This window comes from Tyto alba, unplaced genomic scaffold, assembly GCF_018691265.1.
Source record: "Tyto alba isolate M040663 unplaced genomic scaffold, T.alba_DEE_v4.0 Super-Scaffold_19, whole genome shotgun sequence".
In the NCBI taxonomy this organism is placed as follows: domain Eukaryota; kingdom Metazoa; phylum Chordata; class Aves; order Strigiformes; family Tytonidae; genus Tyto; species Tyto alba.
In genome coordinates, this window is record NW_024881281.1 from 10,068,364 (window position 1) to 10,092,578 (window position 24,215).

General features: G+C 44.6%; 1 protein-coding gene across 4 annotated transcripts in view; it reads right to left on the minus strand.

The window, feature by feature from the left end:
* CLIP2 (CAP-Gly domain containing linker protein 2) overlaps nt 1–24,215 on the minus strand; it is a 104,330-nt gene that overhangs the window by 15,988 nt on the left and 64,127 nt on the right. For 3 of the 4 annotated variants that reach the window (XM_032993687.2, XM_032993686.2, XM_032993688.2), the window contains 6 exons: nt 15,352–15,476; nt 10,691–10,904; nt 9,522–9,719; nt 8,258–8,361; nt 5,792–5,852; nt 1,216–1,320 (listed from right to left, as the gene is read on the minus strand). In XM_032993687.2, coding sequence (XP_032849578.1) covers nt 1,216–1,320; nt 5,792–5,852; nt 8,258–8,361; nt 9,522–9,719; nt 10,691–10,904; nt 15,352–15,476 — 807 coding nt within the window. The remainder of the gene's footprint in view (nt 1–1,215; nt 1,321–5,791; nt 5,853–8,257; nt 8,362–9,521; nt 9,720–10,690; nt 10,905–15,351; nt 15,477–24,215) is intronic. The other variant, XM_032993689.2, reaches the window with a different exon arrangement.

Below are 24,215 nucleotides of genomic sequence, written 5' to 3' on the forward strand. Positions count from 1 at the left end.
CTAGGCATCTTGCCAGATGATGCACAGAGGAAATGTGACTGCACATGCAAGGAATATCACAAGCATTGAAACCAGCATTAAGTATATCGTGTTTCCTTTATTGCTCAGCAATCCTCAGCCTACAGCCCTCTCTTCCGCATCATAATTTGTTTACCCTGGTGTAAAAAGGAAAAGGGATTTTTACACGAGTACATGTTAGAGTTTATTAGCAAATTAAAAATAACATAGAAGGCTAGAGGATACAAGACAATAAATCTGGCCATGGTTAACATGTAAGGGCTATGGATCAATGTCTTCCAATCTGAATGTAACCTAGCAGGGCTGAACTATCTGCTACTCACAGGGAGTTCAGGGTGCTGCATCTATGGGTGGAGAAGAGATTTGACTAGATGAAATATTAGAAAAAGACAGAAAAAACAAGAAAACCAAGCCAAAACACAAGTGATGAATTCGATTTCATTTCAATTGCCATTTTCTCCACTAACCATCAGCCCAGGAGGCTGGGTGTTTTTTATTTTAGATGGGCGTGGGGGCACTCAAACCATTTAGCCCTTTTGGAGAACCTCACGTTTGTGTTTTCTACAGCTCTAAAGATCCACTGGTGAGAAGCAAGCTCACTGTAGCAAGTTTGCCACTTCCCACACCACACCAGCATCAAAAAGCCCTTTCCACATCTGGCTTCTTTTAGGATCCAGCACACTGTTCATCTGGGCAGCCTGTCCTGCTGCAGGCATGGCCACGGATCAGAGCGGCTCTGCCTGCACTCACCAGTGTCTTCCAGTTCAGATGGCAGCTCCCACAACTTGGGGGGGGACACAAAGGGAATGCTGATTGCAATGTTATTTCCTATTACAGCCTGGGGGAGCCTCAAGGCAGAATGAATTGTGCAGGGTGCAGATATTATTCGGGCATGTTAATTGAAAGATGAATTGTGAAGAGCTCATGTGTCAAATGGTGGCATGGGGCAGTGAAGCAAACTCAATCTGAGAAACAAGTCCCCACACAAGAAGCAAAGCTAGAAATTATATCATACTACTATTTCCAGGAGAGAGAGCAAATAAAAACCAAACCAAAAATTAGGGAAGCCTCAATTCAAGCCAAAATCAATCAATCCCACAAAAACCAAAAGAAAGGAACCCAAAGCAAGGCGTCATGAGCATCAACGCAGGGGGTAAGCGCGCTGTTCTGCAGGCAGGGCAAGTGGGGGTCGATTACCCTGGTGTCCTCTAATTCTCTGAGGAGTTTTTCAGCCTGTGCCTTCTCAAACAGCAGGCTCTGCTCGAGCTCCCGTATTCGGGCATGCTCCAACTGCGTCTGAGTCTGGTCACACATAGGGAAAAAAGAACAGTGGAGATGGGAAAAGGGGAAGGGGAAGAGAGAGAGAGAGAGAGAGAAAGAGAGAAAGAGAGAAAGAGAGAAAGAGAGAAAGAGAGGGAAAGAGAAGGCTGCAACATCATCTTCAGTGTACAAGACAAGGAAAGGCAGTTCACAACAGGAGGAGAATAAAGATCCAAACAAGCAGGAAAAATCTAACCAAACAGAAAATGGTCACTACGGGATTTTACATGGTACTCGTAGTGGCTATTCACAAGAAAATGGAATCTGTGATGGGAAAACGTTCCCCCTGCATTAGAAAGCTGCTTCAGTGTATTCCTGCGTCAAGACTATAAGCAGACACACTTCCTAAAGAGCAAAGCCCCCACCACTGCAGACCACCAGTACAAGACCCTTGCACCACATAAGAGAATGCAAAGACCTTGCAATGATTCTCCGCATTTCTCCTCAAGAAGAATCACAAGGTAGATAGAAAAAGAGTTGGAAGTTCCCATCATCTTTTTGCTCCAGAGACAGCTTGAACCCTGCACTGAGTGGGAAAAAAAAGCAGGTCATACTGTACAGAGCGTGTTGCTAACACCAAAAATACACTGCACTGAAAGCAAATCAGAGAAATTTAGATACCAAACCGTTATATAAATCAGTGCTTTAGGTTTGAGTAGGGCTGATATGAATTTCAAAGTGATTTTTGCACGCTAAAACTCTGATAGCCTTGTACACAAGAATACAGAACTGTTGATTTGGTTTTGCTTTTTTGTTTTTCAGACAGATGATTAAACTAAGCACAAGAAGTTTATGTGACCAGCCCAAATCCAGGAGCACTGACTCAGGGCATTGCTTCAGTGCCCTTCACTTTTAAAGCAGAAGTACCATGTAGCTGCACTTGGTAGCAAACCTCAGGACTCCATAACGACCACTGTAATATCATGTAAAATTTCCCTTAAACAAAAGAGAAGAGGAGGCACGGGAAAACGCATGCAGACTCTGGCCTTCACATTTTGTTTAGCTTACAAAACCAACATCTTCCTTTGAATTAAACTGGACCTACCAAAAAGCAAACAAACCTGATCAGAACCATTTTTTACCCCCATTTTCTGCCCTTCATTTTCCATATAATTATCTGCTTCCCCTTCTTTCTATTGGAACCAGTTTTAAGAATTTTCTGTCCTTTCCTATAATAAAGTAAGTTTTGGTTAGTTGCATACAAATAATGGAGACTGAAGTTTGTAAAAATCCATGTTTTCTCTTATGGCTTGAAAGGTATTATTACACATGTATTCATAGATGGTCAAGATCTCAACTGCCAAATATATTCAGACTACTCCATATTTTCTGTGGTCTATTTGACCCCTGAAGGAGGACAAGAAGATGTGATCTCAAGAGCCCAAACATTATGAAAACCCCCAAATAATATCACTTAAGTGCAAAAGTTGGCTGAATGCATCCTAATAAAAAATAATAAAGGAATTTAATTTTCTACTGAGTGGCTTCTCCTGCTCTCTGCAAAGCTCAAAGATCCACATCTCAAAATGGAGCTTTTGGCTTGATTTTATTTACAGGGATAATTATTCCATTGATACCAATGAAACTTCCATCAATTTACACTAGCTCAAAATCCCCAAGTGAAACTTCAGCAACACAAACTTTTTAAAGTACCTTAACTGGTGGCAGCACATCAGATACTGGCTACCTGAAGATGCTGATCTATTACAAAACTAATCTCTGAATCTCCCAGAGAGACTCTCTCAAGACTTCTGAGGTTGACACTCAAGTTCCCAGCCAAGCTATCTCAGTTCCACTTGATATTCTTGCTCAGTATCTACCAATCCTGCTATTGCCCAAGTCTGGAAAAACACATGACAATAGAGAAAAAAATTCTCAGGGAAGAAATGTAGATCAGTTGTTCTACAGTTCTAGATTTGCACCAAGTTCTGTATTATTTCTTATTTCATGCAGATTGATTTGCCTAACCAGTATGACTCAGAGCCTCAAATCCAAAGTTTTCCTGCACCTTGGGGAAGTTCAAATCTGAATTTTAGACTTACTTCTAGCTATTAGCCTTAAATTAATATTCACAAATTACAAAGTAACTTTCCACTGGTGTTCAAGGCACCATGCAGGTTCCAGGAGATGAGCATGAGATATTAACCCCCTGAAGGAATTATTTCCTATAAACCATGGTCTTCCACCACAAAAAGCCTTTCTTAAAAGGTTTTGTTTTCCCGCAATTGCTTTTTACCTTCCAAAGCACTATAGCACCAGCACTGCCAACCAGAACCAAAAATGGGTTGAATTCATAACTACATTTCCAGGCTAAATCCACAACTCCTTCTTTATCAGAGGTCCAAAAACTCCATCTGTATCTCCAGGCACATTGATTTCTTTGGTTAAATTGCTTCCAGGGATGCTGCCTGCCATGCTCAACACCCGAGAGTCCTGGATTTGTTCAAAACCTACATGCTACGGTGAGAAATACCATGGGATTTAGCCTAGCCTTCAGCAGAAACCCTACATGCAGGGGCCACTGAGGAGATAATCGTTTCTTACCATCAGGTCTGTTACTGGCTGTTAAGCACAAGATAAACATTCTCCTCTGAGAGATTCCCCCTATCATTCTACTCAGAAGAGGGCTGCTGGCGTTAAGAGGACTAAAAGACCAGAGGAGGGGAGACAACTGTCACCGAGTTTTGCTTTTGGTATTTGGGTGGTTAGCTCAGCTCTAGCTAGGGATGTGAAGGGCTATGCTAGCAGGTTGACTTTGTTGTGATTTTTACATGAAGAGTATCAGGACCCACCATTTCACAGAAGATATACTGCAACATGAAGGAGCACTTATCCTCCTGATTTCCAATAAGATATTTTTTCTTTAAGAGAATTACTTGCTTCTGGAAATCCTGTCTCCACAACAATGCAGGAAGGTGAGAATTAACTCCAGTGGGTCAATCATTCAGTCTGAGCATCCAAATTAGACAGGTCAGGACATAAAAACTGACCACAGCCAAGCCCTCTATCAATGCCTGTGCCGTCACTGGTGTTGGACTCATCGGGCACATCCCAGTTCTCTGGGTCACAGGAAACCAAGTTGTTCCATGACTCTTTCCTATGAAGTTATTTGTTCTTCTGTACAGACGAACATGGAAGTGAGGACAGGACCCTGGCAGCCTGCAAGAAGCTTGGCCACATCCCCCTTGCAAAGCAGCTTCTTCCCAGTCCAAAGGAAAATCAGATCTATCCTCAGTGCGGGACCTGCGGTCATAGGAGCACTTATGTCACAGCAGCTTACCATCTTGCTAAAATGTGGGGGCTTTTTTTAAAAAATATATCTAAATATACCTGCTAGCTGGCCCTGGTCCCATTGCCATTATTACACAGCCAGGCTTAAACACAAAGCTTACGCAGGGACAATTCACTGCTCTCAAAGGGAATAATGAATAGATCAACCACCCTTCTCTAAAGCACTAAAGGGAAACCTATGGTCTAAGCTCAGGAATCAACAGAAACCTGATTTCACACCCACACACTAGGCAGGAACTGCACTTGCTGTCATTTAGCAAAGGTCTGCTATCAGTACGTTGCTGATTTATACCCCGTCAAACACATTACTCTGCTTTAGCTTCTGGATAGAGAGGAGAGGTTTATGCCAAAGGTTTATGCCATTGCCTAGTTTTCCAATTTCCCTGGGCTTTTATTGGTATGACCAACAGTGAAGCACAGGAGCAAGTCCCTTGACATTTGTGGCTGTTCCTAACCTATCACTCTAGCTAAAGATAAGGGAAAGCCCCTTAATTTATACACATAGAGCAGAGCCTTGCTCTCACAGAAATACTTCCTTTTCCTTTTTTTCCCCACAGAAAAGCCTCCCAACTCAAGGGCAAGCTCCCAACACCACTTCCAGTTTGCATAACGTTCACTGCAACAGCATTGCTCTGAGCAACAGCCCTTCTAAATGAAAGGGTATCCTGGTGTCAAATCCCTTGCTGGTGGGCAGAGGACTGCACACGAGGATACTGCAGGTCAAACCATACACGGCGTTTTGGCTGGAACGGGACAGCATCTGACAGGGAGATTGTGCATGCCCATTACCTGCTAATAGCAGGACACTGCAGGGACAGTGACTGAGCAGTCAGTTCAGTTCTGCAGTGGAAAAACATACGTTGAAATGCATTCAGATACAGTCAGATTTTAACATGGCTTGGCAACTCATGGCAACATTTAAAGCCAGGCTGGCTGCATGTGATTAACTCTAGGCAGCTCCTAGCATTATTAGTCATTGGGCAACACACCAAAGAACAGTCTTCACAGTTTTTAACATTGTGTTCGCAGCAGGTCCAAAGCCATCAATAAAGATGAAATATTGTTTAGGGTTGAGCAAAAGGTGGCAGAAATTGTTCAAGTGAGGCCCCACATGCAATTTCAGGTTTTAACCCCACATTCTGGTAAGGGTGTTAGGAATTACCTCCAGATCCCCTTTCGTGATGGATTCTTCCTCCACACGGAACTGCAAGTCCTCCACTTTCCTGGGGAGGGGAAAAGATACAAATAGCAATCAGTAACATCCAGATCAGCATCCCATTTCAAAGCAGCCATTGCACATGGGCCTGCCCTGCTGGGGGGAGAGGGATACAGACAACGTTTGCATACAAACAGCTCAGCAGAAGATAAACAGCAAGACACATGGAGCAAAACAGTCAATGAGCAAGCTTTCCACACAGCAAACATTTGCCTTCCTGCAAGGTCCATGCTGACAAACATGCTGTTTCTGCTGCACCACCTCTCAGCAAGCACAACTACTGTTCACTGATACTGGCATCCTGAAAACCGCAACCAGGTTTCACTGGATTACTCAGACCTAGTTATCCGGCAGCTGAGCACTGGGCAATTCCTGTGCCAGATGCACAGGGTCCATACAAAATATTCCAAGGAATTTGGAGCTTCTGCCTCGTTGGCAGAGAGTGGGCAATGCTTAATGTTCCCACAATGTGGAAATGGCGAGTGACCCTGGCAGAAAAGCCTTCACCAGCAATTCACAGGCCAGCCACGTATAAATGCACATCAGTGCACATAAAACCACATGCACAGATGCAGACATGCTTAGGACTCTTGCAAAGTCTGAAGAGAAAATCCAGTAATGATACAAAATAATTTGATTTTCTGCTAAACTCAGTCCCCTTTGTTCTCTTTACTGATTTAAAAAAAAGGCAAAAATTAGGATGTTGAGCTGGTAGCCAGATGTATGGACCCTGATTCTGTTACAGATAAAAACAGCTGTGAGTGTACATATCTAACTTCATAAACAAGCTTCCTTGTCTAAACGTCCTCTAATTAGAGGAAGCATCTGTCGAGATTTAGGAAAGAGCTCAGCTGTCTTGGGTTAAAGGGCCTCCTGAAGCTGGGAAAGTGAGCTGCCTACCAGAACAGGGTGACTTGTGCACGAAAGAACAATTCATCCTCAGGAGGGGCATCAGTCAATTGAAATCAACACCATTTTCAGTTACTTAATACGCAGAAATGTCTTTCTATTCCCACTGAAGAGTTCAGTTATATATATGGAACAACTCCAAGAATGACAAGCAGATCTTCATTCTTATCCAGAGAAGAAATGTATGCAACATCATATATCCATGGATGGGGCCTCTGGGATGTGGGGAAATGATGAATCACACTAGAGTAAGGCAGTACTTTCCAGTTAGACTTCCCTTTCTCAGAAGGAATGTCCTTAAGATGAGCACATAAGAAATAGAGGGGAAAGAAGTGGTCTTTAGCAAAGCCAGGCTGTACAGAAAGGTTGGGGGTCTGGGATGGCCCAGCACGTGCAGTTTTGTTTATTATCCAGTACTGTTATTTTATACTGTTTCCTCAACCAAGGACATCTGAAGGTAAGGTGTTTTCACTGTTCACATGCTTGCCATGACTTAATCCCACCTTTACTGAGTAATTCCATTTTACACAGTGACACGGCTGAGTTTGGTCAGGGTATCAAATCTCAGAGTAACTGATATTATTGGAGCCCTTCGTTCCTTCAGACAAATAAATAAATGCTGCTTCTCCCTGCTTTGTGTTGGGAACCAAACGACACAGAAGATGCCTGAAAAGTCTCAGTAACTTCACTGCCCAGCAGGAGATGAAGACTATTTGGCCTTCTACTGGCAGTGGTAGATCAACTGTTGGCCACCATTGTATTGTCAATGCAATATTTGCCACGGTTAAATGCTCTTGGACATGCAAGCAGCCTGTCAAATATTTATCAGGGTCATCACAGAAGTGCCAGCACTTAGAGTTCTAATCAGGAACCGAAGCCGATGGTGTCTTTTTTTCTTAAAAAGTGTTATATGCTTTTGGCAGGCATCATGTCAAATCATGAAACTCTTTTTGGCAACAAAACAGCTGCCTCTATCCCAAGCATGAGCTGCCCTGGCTGGCTGTTTGTCTTCTGCCTTTCAGTTGCATTGCAACAGCAGGGCAGGTTCAGCTGAGCATATTCAAAAAACCTGACACTGTTCACATCACAAAAATTATCTCACTGCAACCCCACCAAATGATAAATAGCACTGAGTCTCCTCTAAGAGCCATAAGACACAGGAACATACAAAATGGAAATACTTCACTGTCTAGTTGTGATTAGTAGCAGTTTGTCAGCAAATGGGACCCATCATGGTACCTGTTGCCCAACCCTAGACAAGAATCTTATCAGATGTTTGTTCTAAATGTCCCATTACCTGAAGCAGCACACCCCTTCCCTATATGAAGGCAGACCACAGTGGCCAGGAGGGTGAAACACAGCATTCGAACTACTGGAAGACGTCCAAAGATGACTCTCCCAGCCACGGTTCTTCTCCTTAGATTCAATGAATGATGTTCTTGTGTAAGAGCCTCACCTCCCCAGTGACTTCACCTCCTCCACACCCATCCACTCCTGCTTTACCTCTTCTCCTCTTCCAGCTGGTTCAACAGCTCAATCTTCTCTTTCTGCATCCCATCCACCAGGGCTCGTGCTCGCTGGAGATTTCCTTCTGCCTCTGTGACATACTACAGCAAAAAGAAAGAGCCTAAGCCACAAAAACTAACAATGTTTGAAGTACAGAGTTATTTAAATAGGATCAGAAGGTTTTGATGATCTGTTTCTGAGGATGCTATGGTAAAAAGGTAGATTCTTCCAAAGGGCCCAGTATGTAGGTGTCAAAAAGAAAAAAAATTGCTCCATCTCCAGCAGCTGTAAATGTGATCCATGCTTCAGTGCCTCTCTGACTTGATCCCTTTGGAGAACAGAGCTCCAATTAAGAGTTAAGAACTTGAAGCCTGAACAGTTTTGAAAATCTGGTCTGAGGTTACCAGGTGCAATTCCACCCAGTCCTGAAGCAACAGAAACATTTCAGACTTGTGTTAATTCCTTTGTTACTGGTAATTACTGGAAAATACTATACACAAAGAAGGTGTCAACTTGCACTTGATTTGCCAATTTCTCCTCCATTTCTGACAGGCTGGTGTGGCCCACCACACCAAGATATACAGTGCTATCCCTCCTCCCTAGTAGCTGACTGGGGTTTAGAAACATGAGCAAGGAATTTAGGGCAACGGCAGTCATTGAAGAGCCACATATTGATGAATAGCACAAACACAACTCCTCTTTTTAAGCATTCAAGTGCATAAAATATCATTTGCACAAATGCTTGTTAAAAAAAAAAGCTAATATGAATATGATCAGTCTGTTTTTCCTTACAGATCTCTTGACTTTATTAACATGATAAAAACATCCTCTCTGACAGGAAAGCAGCGACATATGAACTGAGCTGATGTTCTCAGTGGTGTCTGATAGTATCAAAAAACCACTGCAACACAGTCACACCCAAGGCCAGATTGGGTGGCTAGGGGGAACAAGTTTGCCCTCCACTTGCACTTCAGCATCCAAATGTTTTGATCCACCAGACAAGCTGTTTACTGTCTTTTTTTCTGGCATAGCCCTTTTTCTGCTCCTAGCTTGGGGCAAAAAGAGCACATGTGCCACTGGCAGGAGTGGAGAAAGAACCTCAGCTTAACCCACCATGCAGGAAGCTGTCTCCACATAAAAGGCAGAAATTCAGAGCCCAGGTTTCACATCAGGAAGCTATACAGGGGTAATGTTATGATCTGAACCTTTCAGAGGATGCCAGATAGTTGAGTGCTAGTGATAAAGCCACACCACTTCCTACCTGCTCGTGTTGGGCCTTCATGATGGCAATCTCTTTCTCCACCTCACAGATGTGGCTGGTGGCTTTGGCAACCTCAGCCCGCTCCAGGTCACGCTCTGCCAGTAGCTGTTCGATGTGCTGCTGCTTCTCCTTCAGTGCCTCCTGGAGAGCCGTGGTGCCAGAGATTTTTCGGGCATATCGAGATGAGGTCTCTGTCAGCTGGAAAAAAATGAGTTAAAAAGAGACAGGGTTAAAGCTATGTCCTTCTCAGTCTAGAATAGCTTTAAGTGCTCTGTTAAATCCAGAATGCAGCTCATCTATGGATCATTTATTAGGCTGTATAGAGCTGCAGTTTCAGCTCTGGACCCTACAGGTGGGGTTAACAAGTCTGCAAAATATCTGGACGTTGCTCAGATGCTCAATAGCTCTTCCACACTGCAATGAAAGGACCATTTCCCAAAGGACAGGACGTGGGGTGCAAACTGGGTCAGGAAAGATTATCATGTATTGTATCATCTGCCTTCTTAAATATATTTTATTGATGACCTGCACTGGTGCAGTCCCAAACGGTGAGCTCAGCAGGGAGGACTGATCTCAACTGGAGACTGGTATGGGGTACTTGGATCACTCCCAGTAATGGATACTGCACCCTCATCCCCAGCCAAGATGATTGCAGGTGCTATGCAGCACACACTACGCCAGAGTCAGAGCTTTTAATAATATTGCTGCTCTTGAGTACCTGCCAAAGCACAAGGCATGTGATCCATGACAGTGTCACCCCTGCACAGTAAAACTCCATTGTTGTAGGAGCTTCTGCGTAGATGTTCAATACAGCAGCACACTGCTACACAACCATGTGGGACAAGCAACAGTGGCATTTTTCTGCAGGGTTCCTATATAAAATCCGCTCTTGACAGTGGAGCTGAGATTCCTCCCATGGCAAATTGCAGTTCAGGCTCTTTAATGGTCTCAATTGCTCCATGTCTGTTACGACCCTTGTGCCCATGGATAGAGTCCTATTTGTAAGGTGGGTATCAGTATCCCACACTCCACTCCCCTCATCCCACAGACAGTGAAGGAGCAGCTGCCCCAGTGCAGCTGCTGAAACAAGACCCCCAACCCTCCCACGTTGTGGACTCAGGTCACAGAAGTGGACCGAGGCTGCACAGCCTGTAGAAAGAGCCACTTACCAGCCCGCTGCGGCTGGGCCTGCCCCCAACAGACGATGCCACGGAGCTGACGGAGCTGATGGAGGAGCTGCTGGGACTGTGGGTTAAGGCAGACACTCCCATGGCCATTCGTTTGCTCTTCTTTGCCTTGGCAGGGCTAGTGGATGGGAACCCAATTCGGATCACCTTGTGGATGGGAGCAAAGAGTCCAAACTTGGGAGGGCACTGGAAATACCTGTAATACAGGAGATGCATCAAGTCAGAAGTGGTAGAGCATCCATCTCACCCAAGCCCTGCAGAATGACATTGCTAAGCAACGTGCAACCCCAGCCCTCAGCTCATCTCTTGGTGCTTTGCTGTGACATTGTTTCCTGTGTGCAAGTGGTTGGATTATTCTCTTTTCCTGTCACTTAGAGTAGTGGCAATCTCCATGTTTTCACTTGTGGTGCCTAAGCAGGGAAACCTGAGACAATTCCCACAAACTAATTGCTGCACATTCTGATGAGATGCCAGGAAAGACCCATCTGGTAGCCTGGATTGCACAAAGATCCCAGTATATAAACACAGCGTGAGCACACATGCTCCTTCCTTACAAACCAGCCTTCCCAACAAACCAACCTTCCCAAAACCTGCGTGTGTTCTCTACTCTACTTTGCAAGAAAGTCACATAGTAAAGTGTGTCCAATAAAAAGATCCGAATCACACAGCTCTGTATAAATGTTCTAAAGAGTAAAAATCTTTCCTCCCAAAACAGAAGGGGAAAATGGCAGCTCTTAACTTTGAAGCTAAAAATACCATTACAGCAAACTCCAGTATGTGCCATCTCCTCTGAGTGGCAGAGAAAGAGAAACTGGTTCCCATGCAAACAAACTTAGAAAGAAGCAAGCATAAAGAAGGGAGGATCAGATAATTACAGTGCAAGCTCTCTCCACAACTGCAGTGAGCCCGATGATTAGGTCTCTCTGGAGCCCTCTTTCAGAATACAAATGAGCCAAACAGTGTCAAACCTTGGAAACCCCTTCAGAGCTCGGGCCGACCGGCTCAAGCCAGAGTTTATCTGTTGCTGGCCAACTGCACTGCAGCAAGTAAAATTAGATCCCCTCCAAGCGCTGCATCCCCTTGTTTCAAGGGAGTAGCCAACACAGAAAATTGTTTCCTTTAAGAGTTCTTTCTCACAGACTTCGTAGCAAGCCTAGGACTAAATACCAGGCCATATAATAGTCTGTCCTATGTTAGCATAAAGAACAGGTCCTAAGGAATAAATGACACAAATTCAGCTTTGCTAGCACAAATCCTCTCTCTCCAGATGTGAGCAGCTGTTTCCCCAATTCCCTCTCAAACACTGGCAGCCACACAGCTGTGTCACAAGCAGACCTCTGTGTGCTTGGGAGGCCAGAGAACAGCCTGATCTCCAGCCAGATGAGAAATGGATTCATTTTCAAACATCTGCTCAAGCCCAGATTTTTTTCTATAACAATCCTTTAAAAACCCTCTACAACCCAAAACCACTTAGCCCTCTCTGCTCGCTGCCAACACAGGCCCTTGGGTTTGGAAATCCAGCCATACCGCAGGCTGCCCTCGCTGCAGGACTGGGACCCAAGGAAGAAAATCAGTCTGACCTCTTGCAAACCAGCCAAAGCCCAGCTCAGCATCACGTTCCCAAACTGCAGTAGGCACAGCCCCTTCCTTCCCTAGGCCTATCTGGTCTAAGTGTGGGCTGGTACTTGTGGCTGTACAACACCACCAAAGGCTAAGTCCAGCAAAAAGCCCCCTGACAGCTCTTAGCAAGTCCAAACTTGCATCACCATGTCTGCTCATTTGCTTCTAGGCCAGACTGGAAGTGGTTGCAATTAACTTTTATAGTTCAGAAGCAGGAATTAGGTCCAGAACACTTGGCAGAAAAAAAAAAAAAAAAAAGTCTGCTTGAAAACCAAGAGCTGCTCTCACTGAGTGCTAAGGAGCACTACACTCACATTACAGAAAAGAGACGGGGAAGAAAAGTGGTGTTGTGATGGCAATGCAAACTGCAGGTGGAAAACAGCACGGGAAATTTTGAAATAAATAAAAAAAATAATCTTCAGCATCCAAAGCTGACATGTTTCAGACTGAGAAAGCAAATGCATGAGCAGTTTGGTAGGCAAAGACTCATACAAAGCAGAGGTAGAGAAGGAATAACTGTAAAATAAGCAGGTAAATGTTAATATACTAGATATGAGTACGTGAAACTTACTTGGCTTTGGGGGTAAAAAACCAAAAAAACCACACCAGGACCTCTCTAGTCTCCTGTGCAGACAGGAAAGCAGATGCAGCAAAGCCTCAGTGTCTCACAGCAGCACCCCTCTGATGTACACAGAGGGGCTCACCGCAGAGATATCCTGTCCTCTCGGGCTCTGCTGCTGAACTGCAGCCTGCAGGCAGGCAGCCTCCACCAGAAAGCCACGAGCTGCTCGGGAAACCCTGGCCCTTCAACCCGCCCTTGGATGCACATCCAGACCTGGAGCCCCTTCCTCGACCCACAGGAAAATCAGAGCGACCCTCCACAAATTTCAGCCGATTCACCACCAATTCAACTGGCGTTGCCCACGGCAGCAAAGACAGTGACAATGTCCTTTGATCGCTCACTTGCCCAAACGTTGCTTCTCCCTCTTGCACCGGCCTCCAGTGTCTCAGAGTCAGCTCACTGGACTCAACAATCCTTCTGTAGCAGACTGCTGCTGCGGCAGCAAGCGCTGGTCTCGGGCAGCCAGGCCAAGGATGCTCACTAGATGGCAACCACCACCAAAGCAGAGAGACTCCAGCATCCTGGACAGTCTGCCCAGACTGATTCTGGCAGGGACAAGCTCTGGGCATTATCAGATACCCTGCGTGGCCATGGCAAACTTGGGGAAGACTGTCTGAGGGGTGCCTGCACGCACCAAGGGAGGTGGTTTACTATGTTGGCTTCTCCTCCAAAACATGGCCATCGAAATTGGCACCTGCTATAAGAAAATCAGGAGGTTGGATGAAAGCTCAGAGGACAAATGGGGACAATGCTACAAACCTGCAGCCAGGTCCTTGGTGGACAGAGCACCCTTCAGCTGGAGAGCCCACATGTACCACTGCTGTATTGGCTAGGATCCATTACTGCTACAAGATCTGTAAAATCAGCCTGGATGCAAGGGGCAGGGATACCTCACAGACCTCCCTCAATCTCACCTGTTTAATCCAGGCCTCTTAATTCATTCCTGCTCCCTGGTCCATGCTGTGGAGCTCAGTTTTTCCTGCTCTTGATACAGTGTGAAAACAAAGGAAAAGCCTTACAGACCAGGGCACATGCCATAACAACCTCAGCCCAGATGTAGTGGTTTCAGAAGACAGATGACTTCCAAAAGTTGGATTTTCACAACACATAAACAGAGGCATGAGGACAAGAGGCAAAGAGAGCACCCTTACATCTGCCCTGCAGCCCTTCCACAGGCAGAGAGAAAATAAATCATTTCTGAGCACCCTGAAGATTAAGCTTAGAGATAATTTGCAGTGAATGATAAAAAAAACCCCCATGGACTTGGATTCACTCCATGACTTATTCTCTATCATCCTGGTTCTTTTCTTTTGAGAATAGGCTGGAACTCAGCCATCTGCTGCCAATCATTTACTGCTTTCTTGTCTTGACATTGAACAAGGTAGTGTTTCTCTTATTTTAAATGAAAACACATGGCTGCTGGACAAAACAAGGCTGAGCCAACACAAGAAACCTTTATTACAGAACCTGAGATCTAACAAGGGAGGAACTCTCAGATCCACAGTTTCAGAGTTAAATCTCACCTCTAATGCAAGATTCTCTTAAGAAGCTCCAAGAAATCAACAGTATTTCCCACTAAAAGGAACTTGTGAAGGACAAGGAATCAGTTCTACCTGTATTTGAAGCAGGGTCAAAGTGCTGCTGTATAACTCAGATTTTAACAACTCCAAGCTCAAGATCTGAGGCTGGGGGTCATTCCCTTACTTAACTTCCATATGAACAGAAACAGCTTCCCGGCAAGCCTGCGAGATGTCCCTGCGTAGTTTCAGAGATATTATCAAGGGCTTTTTTTTGAAAAGAAAATAGTGGAGGTGTCTATGGAGTCAGAGGTGGTAAGATCAATCAGCAGACAGCTGTCACACTACAGAATTAGAATAAGGACATACAACTACTACCAATTATTCTTTCAGATCTCCGGAAATTTGTTTGCAGAATGAACAGAACAAGTAACATCAAACTGAGGAAAAAAGAGAGTCAAAACTTTATCTTCTATAGTTCTGACAGGGTGGATTATAGATACAGAGCAAGACAAAAGTTCATGAAGGTCATGTGTGGTAGAAAGCAGAGTTAATACAATCACAGAATCAATTTCTAGCAAAAAACTAAATACCACTATAAGTTATCTTTTCTCTCCTGTTTCCTGAAGTCACTTGGGTTACTTCACAGACATGATCTGATCCTACTTTAAAATGCTCCAGTGATGAGGTTCCTATTGATCTCCCTGCAAAGCTAGCCCAAAGCCCAAAAGACTCAAAACTGGACTCCTCCTCCCAGCCTACAGTGTCCCACCAAACACAGCCCCAATTCTTCCTCCCAGGTCCAAGTGGCATTTGGCCCCAGCCGCCCGCAGTGGCGTGTAGGACCCTGTGTGCCCCGGGCTGGGTTTGGGAGCTCACAGTACCTTGTACCAGCAACTGCCCCGTCGTTCTTCCCCAGGGGTTCATCCAGCTCCACACCACACCACTCTCCTTTGGCAAAGTCCGTCTCTCCCACGTAGCGTACAACACCGGTCTTTGTCCCACCAACCTGTTGGAGATAAGATGCTGAGGGTTAGAGACAGCAGCACTGGCACTGCCACAAGGCTGGGACAGTTATGGAGAGAAGAGGGTAGGAAAAAAAAAAAAAAAAAAAAAAAAAAGACAAAGACATCAGTATTTTCTGTTTCAGATCTAATCAAACCAGAATAGATAGTTTTCTTATCAAGTTCTCCTAGCACTAAAGATGTCTCTCCAGTAACTACAAGCAAGTTGACAAGCTCCCACTTTTGGACCTGCCAGCCTGGAAGATGTCAGAACAAATATAATGAAAACATATTTCAAGGCACTAACGAATTGCATAAAGTTACTTGTGAGGCCATGAAGGAGTTTAAGCCCTCCAAGCGGAGCTCATACCTGCCTTCTGGAAAGAACCAAGATCTGCACTAGTGGAGTTCCAGTCCTGTGCTCTTTCAGCCAGCAGTTCTGAGTGATACTGGGACAGGACAACAGGACAAACCGAGCCAGGAAGAGGCACTCATCACTCTTCAGTTTGTCCCCACGCAGGGTTTGTTAGGACATAGCAAACAGCCCTCCCAGCAAACCTCTCAAAATAGAGGCGTTTTGTACAGGAAAAAACCCTCTGCTTTTACCTACACATCCTACATCAATTCACAGCGCTAGCGTGCTACACGGGAAAGGGTCTCATCTCACTGCTAGGCTTCCACTAGCACAGACTTTTTCCCCTCCAGGGAGAAATAAGAATAAATCACACCTTTTGCTCCCATATGTACACTTAAAGCTTTCAGTGTGCTGAGTAGACTTTAGGAGCACATAAGTCAGGAATGTATGAAGTTGTGTTTTCCTTACAGCTACGAGAGCACATTTCACTGAGCAGCAGCTGCCTCTGCACTAGAAGCTCCTACTTAGATACTGGTGCTGAGAAAAGAAAGATGGAAAAAGTAGGAGGGTGGTTCTAAAGGCTTGTACTTAATCAGCATATGATTTAAGCCTTTTTTAGCCTATCTCTGCTAAAGACTAGGTTCAAGGAAGAAAGCTTAAAAAATAAGTTTGGAAATAAATTTGCAGCTTTATCTTGAAAGACTTGCAGTTATTAATTTTCTTAATATTAAATTTTACCTAAACTGGTATCAGAGTACTATTACTCTATGGAAAACAGTGATAATCAAATGCAGAAATCTCCAGTTTTGCATACTCCAGGGTAGAGTTGTTACAGATTTACCAATTCTGACTCCCTAAAAATTCTGAAAATTGCTTATGCAAAGGAGAAAGTTTTCCCAGCCTAAAAATAACTGTACCTGAACAGACTAGAGAACACAGCTCTGAAGACTGGGTCCTACCTCAAGTCCTGCGAGGCTGCGTGGCAGCACGCAGCTTCAGTTAGTCTTCTGTGATTTCCCTCACTAGGGATTCAAAGTGCTGCTTATGGAAAAAGCTTTGTTGATGTTGTTCGCTTTGCTATAGGAAGGAGAAAAAATACTTGCCAGCAGGGAAAGTATCACAAGAAAGGTTTGTGGTCCTACACTGTGTCCAGGAGTAAAAAGATGATTCAATTTCAGTATTAGGTACACGGCCAGTTACAGATTTGAGCGGTTGCAGTAAAATTCTTTACCTATCACTCACAGTCAAACAGCAGTCCCCTTTTTGATTTATTTGAGTTTATACAGATTTAACTTTTTAATATTAATGCAATGATTTAATGCCATTCTAATACATTTCTTTGGCTGCAAGTTGAACTCAGTATAGGTATAATTCATCTTAATGTCATTTATAGGAACTTACCATTGCTGGTAAGCTCCCTCAATTTTATTTTTATTGAGTTTTAATTATAGCTATTGAGCCACATTTTATTTACCAAGCCACATGGTTCCTACCCCACAGAGCCTTATGTAAACACCTTAAAAACCTGATGAGCTCTCTCCATCAGCATAACTTGCCACACTATTCTGGGGCATCTGCTAGAGGGCCATACTCCTCCATCCACATAAACAGGACCGCTCAGTTACATCCCCATAGATATTACTTATTTTGAGAAAGCTGTTTCCAGACAGGAAAGAAAATATCTAGCCCTACTGACTTAATACACACATTATCTAATTATGCCAATACCAAAACTGCATAGTAAGAGAACAGGTCATGTTCCTACCCAAAAGCCATACATCAGTGAAGATGCTAAGCGCAGATCAGGTCTAACATTCCCCCAGACAGCAACGTGATTCTCTGCTTCCATAGCAAGGTACTTGATTTTCTTTCAAGCATCAATTGTTCTGCCACCTTTTCTATAAAATATACCCTCGCCATACAGCATTATCTTCTCCTCCAGGCCCGAAGGGACACATCTGCCCTCCGACAGCCAGGGCTCCCCACTCCCGGCGGGGCTGGCAGTGCAGTCAGAAGCCAGTATCGGGCTGTCACACTCACATGCCAGCGCTTGACCCTCTCGTTGAGCTTCCCATCTTTTGGCAGGCATACAGAAACTCTTATGGATGGAGAGCCTAGAAAATTCATCCGACTCAGACATGCAGATTTATTCAGCCCTGATAATCTGCTAATGCTGCTAAAATAAATAATGCATTTTGGAAGAAGCCAGCTGGCAGGTCGTATCAGTGCACAAAATAGTCTCACCAAAACAGAAGTGTTTGTTTCTATCAGACTCTTCAATAAATTAGAGGTATTGCCTTGGAAGGAGGACAAAAGGCAGCTTGTGAAAGGCAGGGTGGGTAGCAATTGCATGGCATAACTCACGGTAGCACACAGCCGCCCCTCCTGCCCGTGTCTGGCTTTGATATCATGCTCCACAACCCAGGCAGGAGCGACAGCCAAGCACGGCTGGCTTCTACTGCCCTGACACGGCTGCCACCATCATGCTAGAGACCAGAGGATCTCCATCCCACAAACAGCTCAGCCTGCCACTAGCATCAGTGCCACCCTGTGTCACGAGTTTCTCTATGGAAATCCTGTCTGCATCTCCGCCTGGCACGTTCATCGGAGCCACAATCACACCTTCAACTTGCCGAGGGTCCAGAGTTAAGCAAAGGCAAACTGGACAGGGCAACCCATCTCTTTGCTAAAGCATGAGACAGCACAGAGTTAACAAGGCTGCCAGCGAGCTCAGCTGCACCCCGGCTCAGACGTGCCATGGCTTTTGTAGTTGGCAAGTTTTGTTCAAAAATGAACTCCCAAAGTTTTTCTAAGAAGTCTTTAATAGTTACCTTACCAAAACTATTACTCAGATTATGTCTAAGAGAATGGGTTTTTAAAATGTAAAGTGTTATTGTTTTTAGTTATATTTAGTTTTGAAAACAAAACAAAACAAACAAACAAACAAACAAAAAAAAAACACAACAAACCATGAAACAAAAACACAACACCAAAAAGCAGCTAAAAATAGCTCACTCTTGAAGCTCCGGAAAACAGAAACAATATTGACATAGTGATATAGGATTGTTTTGTTCTGGAGGGTATTTTGACCAGCATCAACATTCCAAGTTCCTCTGCTTCAGGTAAAAACACTTATAATTAACTTTAAACAAGCTCATGGTGGTCCACCCTCTTCATCTGGATTCAAGCAGCCTGAGCACCACATGCCTCTGATCTCTTGGAAAGTTCAGCTCCAAACTGAAGTTCTTTGCCTTTGTTCCAATGACTTTTTCATGCCTTTGACTAAGAACTCTTCCTGACGTGGTCTTTCCTCAACGAAAGATCTCCAACAGTCTCAAGAGACAGTCTTAGACTTAACCTTCACAACAAAATGAAGCAGGAATATTTAACAGGTCTGTATGTAACTAGTGAGTCACAAAAGCAATGTGCACTCATGGAAGGACATCCACACACCTTCCCTGCTAACTCTAGTATCACTGACATCATGTTTTACTATGCTTTTCTCATCAAAATGACAAAATTGGATCCAGACCAGTGTCCCAGGGCTGAAAAGACAATGATGCTAATCCTTCCAGACACTGTCTTCATCAGAGCTGCTAACATATCATTTAAACAATTTACTAAATTAGCAACAGGCTGTATCTCAATCTGGCTGCTGCAAGTCAGACTCCCTCCAGCCTGCATTTGCTCTTTTTCCCTTATGTCCTCCCTGCTTGCCCCACAGCAGTTTCTTGCCCTCAGCAGGAACCTCTTAGCAGCTGTCCTCAACCCAGGGTCTGTGGGCAATGCACTGCTTGCAATATACTTCAATACTGCTCAGGGAGAAAAGAAAAATAAATTTTTAAGTGTCATTCAGGCCAACAGGGACTGTTCCCCACCATGTCATTCATGGTCCAGGGGTCAGCAATGGCCACAGAAGCCTGCTTGAGCGTAACCCCACGCAGAAACCACCGAGGTGATGCTGTGCTGTCTGTTTAAAATTCTGATTTACCCACCTAAATCAGAATTATTTTCTGAGTTGCTTTCCAAAGCATTTCCACAAGACAGTGCTGCTGACCAGAGGGTCGAGGAGAGAACGACAAGTGCCCAAGCACAGCGCTGTGACATGGCTCCTCTGCAGGGTCCTGGCGGAGCCGTGAGCCTCTCCTATGGTGGGAAGGGAAAGGAGGGGGACCATGGGGAAGGGGCAGACACCCGACTCTTTACTGAGGACCTTCAGCTACTTTTAATGTGCAGTGTACTCTAGACTGTTATTGGATGACACTAACAAGAAATTGTAGCTCTCTCTATTGGACAAGTGCAGCGTGCTCCAGTTTGAGCTGTAGCTGCAGGCTGTATCCAGCGTGTAAACAGAAGCAGACATCCTTTCCATTGGGAAAAAAAGTTGTTCTGTTTTTTTTTTTTTTTGCCCCCCTACACTCATCCACCCAGACAAGGAGCCTATTTCCATGGAAGCTGAGAGAGGTAGAAGCTGTGTTTTCCCACCACATGTAATTTAGCTCTTCCAAGCACTGACGGCAGAAGATTATTGTACAAGACTTGATTTACAGAGGGTGCTCTTTGCCGCAGCATGGGGGTGTGGATCCAGCCATTACAGACCACATGAACTGACAATCTGTAAGTACAAGGGGTAAGTGCACATACCTATGGAAAATGCACACTATCACTTATTGGGGCTGTGTCCCAGCTGACAGCCAGGAGCACCATTCAGCAAGCTAGCAGTAAGGTGGAGATCTGGCTTGTGGTCAGGTCTGTCCATAAATACAACTTACTTCAGGTGGCATCTGACCATCAACAGTTTCATCTGACCAGATACTCGCTATGTCATCTGTGAAGGCTAGAACTGGCTTTTAGGGTGAGGGGAGAAGAGAGACAGACAGGAATTACAGGACAGTCCTCCCTAGGTGAAGTTACAGGAATTTTTATAGTTTCTTTTAATTCAACCACTTATCTTTGTGCCTTTCCATCCCCCACAGCACAAGTCAGTGTTGCACAGGGACAAGTGACAGCACTGCTGATGCAAGACATTTGTGCACATTTCTCTTTCAGGCATCAGTGAGAAAATAATGTCCTAGGGATGTGGTGTAAGAGGAAAGCCTAGAATTACAGCATCCCCTCCTGAGGCTGTCTCCGATACAAAGTCCACCCACATTAATAATACAGTTTGCTCCACCACAGGCCACTTACAACTCCTATTTAATGACAGATATTGCACACAGAAGACAAGCCCTGGCCAATGCGCCAGCCCAAATGACTGGTTAGGAGGGCGTGTGCACGCACAGTCTCAAAGGGTTAATGTGGCGGCAGGGCAGGGCAGTTGCTTTGGGCTATTTATTTCCTCTTAGTTTCCCTGCAGTGACAGGGAACACTTGCTCCTGTGACAACAGCAGCCACCTATTTCACACCACACAAGGGCAACAATCTTACATGGTGAGGAAAGAGCTTGAACTAGGAGGCCTGGATGTTCTCCCTGTCTCTCGAATCCTGCAAACCACTGGAAGGCTGCACTGCCCACTGCCCATCACAAACCTCCCCAGGGACTGAGATCCATCATTCCTATGCAAGGTCTCAGGCTCTGCTGTACTGCTGTGCTCTCCAGTCATGGCATGGCAATTGCTGGTCTCCTTAGGGACCGAGCTGAAAGCAGACAATGAAATAAAAACACCTTCCCTGAAAATACGACCTTGGTAGAACTACACAATAGGATCCTTCTTTCTTTACTGCCTGGTTTGCAATAGGGAAACAAGTCTTGTGATTGTTCATCTGTAAAGCCCACACGGGAGTACTGCTGCACCTCTAAGACCTCAGCAAGCTGGAGAGCTCTGACGGTTGACCAGGAAAAAAGAAGGGCACGAATCCTTCCTTCCTAACACCTCACGAGCCTTCGCAGCAGCAAGGCTTCTGTCTCGGGCACTGAAATAGCTCAGAGCAAGCTGGCAGCAGCAGAGCAAGTTGTCTCTGCCCAAGGAGAAGGGCTCAGGCTGAGAAGCTCCCTGGTGAGGAGACTAGAATGGAAATGGTTTTTCACTCAGGTGGTTAAAGGCTTTCTGCAGCTTCAGGCTGGCAAAGCAGGGTTGGGGCAGGGGCATGCAGGGGGGATGCTAAAGAAAAGGACACGATTAGTTTATTCATGAGAATTTTCTGTCATTTGCCAGGAGCCAGCGGTTACAACACACCACAGGCAAAAACACTTTGCAGCATGCAGATGAGAAAATGATTAAAATCACATGCTCAGGGGAGGCCAGAATCTATTTCCAGGAGGCTAGCCAGCCCGCTGCAGCAGTCCTGCCTGTCCGTCAGCCGAGGCGCTTCTCCACCAGGATCTCCCTGCCAGGGCCACTTCTGCTATTCTGGCATCAGCCCCCTACGAGTTCTAGCAAAATCACAAACCTAGAATCCATCCGCAGAGTATCTGGGGCAACACTCCACAGCAATAGAGTCAGTTGGCCACTGGGATAGAACCTGGCCCTTAAATAGTCTTCTTCATTACATTCCTGTACTGAAGAGTGCAATTCCAGTTAGAAGACAGAAGGATGGCTGAAGGGCAAAATACCTCCTCTATTGAGAGGAATTATTTAATTATTTCTTATTTAGACTGACATATAGAGAACAGCAACCTCCTTCCCACCCTTCTTAAGAAAGCAATCACATCTAGGGTGAAATGAGTTCAGCTGCTGAGAAAGCCTCCCCCCAAAGCATGTAAAATATATTTTCTTAGGTGAAAAACACAGCAGAGATTCCTCCCGAGCAGAAAATGCTCAACTATTCCATTGCTCTGTTTCCATCCCTTCTTTCCCTGGAGAAAGGCAAAAAGCTTGCCTCACATTAACAGCAGCACTCCAGCTATTATTGTACTTTGGGAAGATTCTTACTAAAGCAAAGGTTAATTGTTCCATATTCATTTGCCAGACTTCAAGAGATGAGTTCTACAATATTAGGGTGGGGTTCTCATATATTTAATGCAATGTTGGTATCTCTGGGAAAAATGTCTGAGTTAGAAAGTGCCAAAGGCAAATATTATCTGGTTCTTCTAATGGAAAGCTTCTAAAGGAAAGCTGAAAGTCATTTTTTTGCATCTGCTACAGTCAGAAAGGGTCTCAGAACAAAGTAATTGAAAAGCAAAAATGTCTTCAAGCTATAATGGACTTTAATGAAGTTAAAAAAAAATACCACTAGCAAGAAACAACCGGAATGCAGAGCAGTCAACTGTTGGTGTTACAGACCTGGAAGGAACCCCTGCAACCTTGTGCTTCATCCACTGAGCAATTACAAAAAAAAAAAGAAAACAAAACAAAAAACCAACATGTCCTCCCTCACTTGAAAAGCCTTTGGTGGATCCCATCTGCTTAAAAGCCATTCTCAAATAAAAAGATAATCTTTCAAAAATCACAGACAAATTAGTAAGACAACTAAAACTATACCAACTCATAGAAGACAAGAGGAAAGACTTACTCACGGAATCCGAGGCAATTCAGGTTAACCCAGAATTATTGTTTATGTGTTCAAACACCAAACATGATTAGCTGACATCTCCATTACTAAAAAAAAAAAAGCTATCTGCCAAGCCAAGCACATGTTACTGAACCACAACAGCAAATTATTTCTTCTTGTTGTCATTATCTGTTCTTTTCCTGGACCTCTACTACTGCTTGCAAACAATTCCTGATGTTTCTGTAAACTGAGCATTCCTACTAGAGCCAGTGAGATGCTGAGCTCATTCCAGAGTCACTCTTTTGGAGCTGTTTATTACACTAACAAATCATAGCACAAATTTTATCTTTTAACATCTGGAGTGGATAAATTAGCAGGCAGAGAGGGAGGGCATATAAGGATGTACCTTCACAACCAACCAACCAACACCACCCCCAAGCCCCCCAAAAACAATTCAACAGAAGCCAAGGAGAGAGAGATGCTAACAGTTTATATTGCATGGGTGTGCTGAAATCTCAATCTGCATGGCCCTACTGAGGTAAGCAGAGTATTAAGCGGACAGACCCTGCCTCAGTGAGCTTAGAGTAAGGAGAATAAAGGGGTTAAACAATTAAGTCTGCTATTTCATTGCCTGTCTGGATCAGAAAGAAGAGAGCCAAGCTTACTACAGATTTTATATTTTGCAGTTTACCTTCTACGACTGCTGCTCTTAAAATGGGAAGTTCTCACCTGAGCACTCTCCCCACTCCCTGCAACAGGTAAAGGAGAAAATGGGCACACAGAAAAGGAGGACAGATTCCCCAGGTCCATTTTGCCCCATGTGTGGCTGCTTTAACACACCAACATGAAGCATTAGTGCATGAGTAAACAGAGAACGTCTCTGGCGACCAGCAGGGACAGCAGCAGCTTTGCTGACAGTAGGGATGGGGAGGGAAGGGAGGCAGACTCTGGTGAAGTC